The sequence below is a fragment of the Fragaria vesca genome, linkage group LG2 (genome assembly GCF_000184155.1).
Source record: "Fragaria vesca subsp. vesca linkage group LG2, FraVesHawaii_1.0, whole genome shotgun sequence".
NCBI lineage: Eukaryota > Viridiplantae > Streptophyta > Magnoliopsida > Rosales > Rosaceae > Fragaria > Fragaria vesca.
In genome coordinates, this window is record NC_020492.1 from 11,469,603 (window position 1) to 11,475,983 (window position 6,381).

At 38.5% G+C, this 6,381-nt stretch overlaps 2 protein-coding genes across 2 annotated transcripts; one reads left to right on the top strand and one right to left on the bottom strand.

The window, feature by feature from the left end:
* Nucleotides 1-40: 40 nt before the first annotated feature.
* Nucleotides 41-2,807, bottom strand: LOC101291194. Its single transcript, XM_004290313.1, has 3 exons — nt 2,522-2,807; nt 1,310-1,472; nt 41-441 (listed from the first exon to the last, which is right to left on the bottom strand). The coding sequence occupies exons 1-3, from the start codon at nt 2,657-2,659 to the stop codon at nt 257-259; spliced, it is 486 nt and encodes a 161-aa protein (XP_004290361.1). The 5' UTR covers nt 2,660-2,807; the 3' UTR covers nt 41-256.
* Nucleotides 2,808-2,961: 154 nt separating this feature from the next.
* Nucleotides 2,962-6,235, top strand: LOC101304824 (soluble inorganic pyrophosphatase 1, chloroplastic-like). Its single transcript, XM_004290273.1, has 6 exons — nt 2,962-3,301; nt 3,370-3,530; nt 3,622-3,722; nt 3,809-3,990; nt 4,707-4,805; nt 5,907-6,235. The coding sequence occupies exons 1-6, from the start codon at nt 3,050-3,052 to the stop codon at nt 5,997-5,999; spliced, it is 888 nt and encodes a 295-aa protein (XP_004290321.1). The 5' UTR covers nt 2,962-3,049; the 3' UTR covers nt 6,000-6,235.
* Nucleotides 6,236-6,381: the final 146 nt, after the last annotated feature.

The window sequence follows — 6,381 nt, forward strand, 5'->3', positions numbered from 1 at the left end:
TATGTTCACATATTAATCATTTTCTTTTTCTTCTCCATAACTCCCAGCACTTGTGTAGTCTACGAAATTGACGTACATTCCGATATATTCACATATTTCTCAAATGAACTATCATGATAGATGTTCCAGAAAGAAAAAACATGTTACATTGAAGCTCAAGAACTTGTGCAGCAGCCACGCCAAGCCGCCAACAACTTGCGCGGAAAGTTGGTATGCTAAAGAACCCTACAGCCTATTGAAAAGATTGCAAGTAGATTTATTTTGGTATATCACCTGCCTTGTCAGATTTAGACTCTTCCTTTTTCTCCACGACCTGCTGAATGCCTTCTTGGTACCCATGGATGAAACTTTTAAGAGCATCCCTATATGCAGAAGCTCTTGTCATGTAGATCCGTTGCAGAGCAGGCTTTAATGTCTCCATCCCTCCTCGAGCAGCCACAGCTGTTGATTTAATTCCAGATAAACAAAAAAAACATGTCAGATAACAAAACCATTTGACTAAACAAAGTTCAATGATTATATACAATTATACAAACAACTGACAAATCTTCTGTTGAGGAGAGGGGAGTAAACATGCAGGGCCATATATATACACACACACTGTTAACAAGATGAAACAGAAAAGCCAATAATTTTTTATTTTTTATTTTTATTTTTTCACAAAAGAGTAGTTTGCAGCACAGAACCCCAAAATATGATTTCTAATACAGATAAGGTGATGACATATTACAGCAAAGTTCGTATACAAAAAGTTCCAGCCAAATAGAACTGGACTACAACATAAGCAACTCTCCTTTTATATCTTCATTCTTGCCGTATCTGTTGGCCGTACTAGTTTACATCATCCTCCATTTTTTTTATCTCTTGTTCAATCAGGGTGAGACAAACAGAAACTGAAATGATTTTAAGTTGCTTGGATATACAATCCACTCTGACTGCTCAAAGTATCAACAGTACATTTCTAATCTATTGTGCTTGAGTACTTGTAAGCAGAATTGGCAGAAGTACATATTTGACAGCTAGATTGATGAAGAAGGAGATCTAAACGATTAATACTTGTGCTAACTGGAGTCAATAAATTCCATGACAATCATTTGGCTCAAATCAATAACAAAAGGCGAATGATCTTAGGCATCACTAATCATATGAATGCAGGCATGATACAAGCGAGTAGATCAGAGAAAAATAAAACAAGGAGGAAACTAATGTAGGATTTTACATATTTAGGTAATATATGAAGCTTTTAATAGCCATCAACTATAATCTTATGACATTCATCGAAACAGCGCCATATGTTGATATTACTTACCAAGATCTTCTAGTGTTGACGGTTCTTTGTCTTTAGTTGTGCTCTTTGATCCACTAGGTTCATTCTCACTTTCTTCATACTTCTTATAATCATTAGGTCGCAGTTCAGGACCAATGTCCCGCACCCAGCTGGCACAATAAAGCCTAGAAGCCTCCTTCAACACCTGAAGGCCAATGCAACAAGGTATATAACCACACTGGTCAACACTCAACACCAAGTGTATATATTCCAAAATTAAAACAATGCATATTCAAATGAAAAGAAAACAAAGCCACATTTAAACCTAGGATAAAGAAAAACAAGTTATTGCAAGCATTTCACCAGCACAGTTGGTTGGCTCCAAAATCCAATTAAGCCCACAGAACCTTAAATTTTCTGCAGTTGCCCATATCTTCAAATTAATATCAGAGTAGGCCAAAGGAAATACAAGTAAAAAAATAAAAAATAGAAGGAACACGAATAGCAGATAATTCCACTAAATTGGGGACTGGTATCAGCTGTCTCGCTTTTGTGACGACACCAGCGGAATCACCCTCCAAGAACTTACCAAAACAAAAAGGTTCCCTACAACTGGTCATGCTCCTAATAGTGCTTGTTGGGTGAAAACTTGGCTATACAAAATGAAAGTGGATGGGCATTTTTGAAGCAGAACACTTGGGAAGTTTGGGTGTTGTGATAACTGCTAACTTGCTAAGGGATCATAATTTGTCCCAGTCTTTCACCTCAAAACTGGTGGAGTTGATTAGCAAGATACTATGGATTTTGCCATAGAGTTGAGTTTACAAAAGTGATCTTTGAAAGTGACTGCCTCCTAGTAGTAGAAGGAGCTAAAAGGATGGGTAATGATGTTTCTTCTCTATCATATAATTGATGATATCAAATGGCTACTTAAGCTCAGATCTCCATGTTCATCAACAGACTGATGGTGTAGCTCAATTTGCCATTAAAAACTCACAACTTCTCTTGATTACACACAGCGTCAAAGCTTATCAAGGATGCTCTATTCTTGGATTGTAATCATGCTTGCGTTACGAAGAATTTTGAAAAAAAATGCAGAAACTAAAACGCATGTTTGTTCAACAGCAATTTTATTAGTCTCTTTTGAAGGAGCACATATATAATTCCAACAAGAAACCTATTAATTTCCTTATAAACACCCCATAAGTTTTTTGTAGTGCACCAAAACCCAATGAGAATGAAAGAAAGGCGTACCAGGAAGCGCTCATGCCAGGTGAGCTTGCGGCGCTTCTTGATATGAGGAGGGTCCGGCAGCGACGACGGAAATGCTATCTCTTTCAGATCATATCGTATGTAATCACGCACTTTCCTATACACCACCCTCACCTTCATTTCTGACCCGAAACCCTAGACTGCCCTTCCCGCCGTTTGTCTGGATTCTCAGAAAATTTAGTAATGCCGAGATACAACAGGAAGCAGCGGAGCAGTGAGAGGCGGGCTGGGTTGAAATAAAATATGGACCACCCGGCCCAATTTCATCATTTTTCGTCCTTTAGGTCGTTATGGTGTCTTGGTACATCCCCTTACACACCACTGCGAATAAGTTATAAGACAACCCAATCAGATACGCCCACGTGTTTCTGTGGCTAAACCCACTTAATAAACAGAGCAGTCAAAGAGCACCACGTGATCTGGAGCCTCCTACACTTCCGAATCACACACTCCCACAGAGCCTTCTTCTCTCTTTCTCGCTCTAAAGCAAAGCAAAGCAAAGCAAAAGCCATGGCCACCGTGAGAGTGCTCGCCGTCTCGAACAGCTCGTGCTTGCTGTCGAAGACGACGTCGTTCTTGGCGAAGCAGGGGCCGTACAGGAACAGTCTCTGCTTCACCAAAAGAGGAGGAGCGGCGCCGTCATTGTCTCGGCGGTCCTTGACTTGCCGCGCTATCTACAACCCCGAGGTCCAGATCAAGGAGGAAGGCCTCCCTGAAACCCTTGACTACCGTGTCTTCTTCGTTGACCGCTCCGGCCAAAAGGTAACTCCATTTCAATCTCTTTGATTCGATTCACTGTGATTGTGTGGACTCAAATGTTGATGGTCTAGGTATCACCTTGGCATGACATACCTCTGCGCACCGGGGATGGTGCATTCAACTTTGTTGTTGAAATTCCGAAAGAATCAAGTGCAAAGATGGAGGTGGCTACTGATGAGCCTAACACTCCCATCAAGCAGGATACAAAGAAAGGCAAACTTCGTTACTACCCGTGAGATTGTTTTCCTCTCTCTCTCTCTTACTTTCTCCCATCAATAAAAGTTATCTCTTATTGATTGATTGTTTTACGAAATCTTTGTTAGCTACAATATAAATTGGAATTATGGATTGCTTCCACAAACATGGGAAGACCCATCCCTTGCCAACTCTGAAGTGGACGGAGCATTTGGTGATAACGATCCAGGCATGTTTACTTCTCTATTCTTTTCTTTCCATGTGTCATTGTACAAAAATAAATTAAAGCCTTTCATTTTTGCTACAACATTGTAGTTGATGTTGTTGAGATTGGGGAAACTCGGAGAAAGGTTGGCGAGATTCTCAAAGTCAAACCCTTGGCTGCTTTAGCCATGATTGATGAAGGGGAACTTGACTGGAAAATTGTGGCAATTTCATTGGATGATCCAAAAGCTTCTCTGGTTAATGATATTGATGATGTCGAGAAGCATTTCCCGGTATGTGTGTGTTTATTATTTACATGTTTTCAGTAAATCCGTTGGCTGCTATGTAATCGATTGTATTTTTTGTTTCCCTAATTTCACATGCACAACCAACCAGAGATATTTTGATTGATGTGCTTAACTTCATTTTATGGTACTTTGGGAATTTAATTTCTATCTTGTTCCATTACATGGTTAGTACTGCAACCTCTGAATCTGCTTCTGCTGTATATGAAATGGACTATGTATACCATCTCTTTTGAGCTGAGTCAATGTTTACGATAGGGATTCTAATTACTTTGAGATTGTTATATCTTTGTTGTCTCATTATATGGTTAATGTAAGTGAATGGGTTGTCTTCCCTCTCTTTTGAGCTGAGTCAATGTTTTCCATATGCATTACTTTCCGTCATAAACTAGATAGACTAGGTAGAAAGCTTTGTACTGAATCTGGCATGTGCCACTTAAGAAAATGCTCATATGAAAATGAAACAGAATTCTTGTAGCAGTTGCACAACTAAAGACTTTGTTCCGCATGAGATTGCATTCCTCTGTAATAGAGCATTCATATATGAATCTCCTTTAGCCACAGTGCGCATTTGTATTTGCACTAAAAAATTATTGCTAGTTGATGTTGTAGTCTTTATAGATGTAAAAGAGGTTGAAATGACAAATAACTAATTGCTCTCAATGATGCCAAAACCTGTGTGGCCTAACAGTGGGGTTTTCCAGGGGACTCTTACTGCAATAAGAAACTGGTTTAGAGACTACAAGATTCCTGATGGAAAGCCTGCTAACAAGTTTGGTCTTGGAAACAAGCCAGCCAACAAGGTAACTTTACTTGACATTTTTCTATTTCTATGTTTCCTTGGGGTTTTATCATCAATTGCTTTCTCTTATTCGTTATTTTTGTCATTTTTTGTTTTGTTATAATAATATAATCTAATGAGAAGCTGCCAATCCTATAGCTTAGTAGCTAGTAAATTCCATCCTTGAAAAATGCAAGGAGATGTTGCAAGGAGACGTACCATTATTTTGTGTTCAATATTAAGAAATTACTTCTGTTGTGCAGCTCATTTAATATAAATTTGTTGCATTATACATAATGGTGGCTAGGAGCATTTGGCGAAGTTAGATTTGATCTTTGGGTTATCTTGAGGAAGAGGGTTATGGTGTGTGACTATCAAGTGCCATTGTGCAGAAATAAATGCATAATGCATGTCACGAAGATTTTTATTTTTTATTTTTTTATAAAAAATTATTGGACATGAGTGCTTCTAGATTTGAAAAGTGTACGGTGGGGGAAAGGGTTAGGGGAACGATAGAGCTACTCATATCTTTGCTCTCATCTGTACACGAGGTGCCAGATATTTGTACCTCAAACACAATTCCCCGTTATTCCATTAAGGCAGTTGAAACTTGATATGTTATTTAACCTCGTACCGTTGCTCTCATCTGTACACGAGGTTTCCAGATATTCGTACCTCAAAACATATTTCCCCATTGAGGCAGTTGAAATTTGATACGTTATTTAACCTCCTATATTTTCTCTCATCTGTACATGAGGTTTCCAGATATTTATACCTCAAAAACAATTCTGCTTTGTGGCAATTGAAACTTGATACATTATTTAAGGAGAAATGGCCTAAATGGGAGATCTGATTAGAAGCTCTGATTTCTTATCTTTTGTTGCTATGTTGCTGTTCTTATGTGAAATGGAAGCTTTCCATTCATTATGCAACTATGTATTATACATGAACCACCAGTTGTTCTACCTGATCTGCCTCAATTCTTTACTATCCTTCTGAACTAGCTCTCCTCAATTTAATAATTTTAAAATGCCACTGCTGCAAATAGTAAATTTGCATATGGTTAGGTGGGGTATGTAAGTGCATTCTATCAACTCCTATAACTCATTCCTTTCATTTACAGGATTATGCGCTTAAGGTCATAACCGAAACCAACGAATCATGGGCTAAACTCGTCAAGAGATCCATTCCTGCTGGAGAACTGTCCCTTGTTTAGATTCAGGTGTTATTGTTCATAGTCTCTTCGATCCATTTGAGATTTTCCTTTGGTGAGCACACTGAGCAGTCATGTTATTTATATGAATGTACATCGATTCCAATTTTTTTCACCATTGAGCTAAAATAATTCCCTGGACCCCTGGTGTCTGCAGTATTAGGTCACATGATTGTAATTAAATAAAGAATTTTGTTTCAGTAATGGACTAATGCATGAATCACTGTTTTGCATTTGTCACTTTAATGTACGAAGAAAAATGGATTGTATTTGGGAATCAAATTTGCCAACTAGCAAATTTGACAACCACGGTGACCAATCAAGAGAGAGAGAGAGAGAGAGAGAGAGAGAGAGAGAGAGAGAGAGAGAGAGAGAGTACGTACTA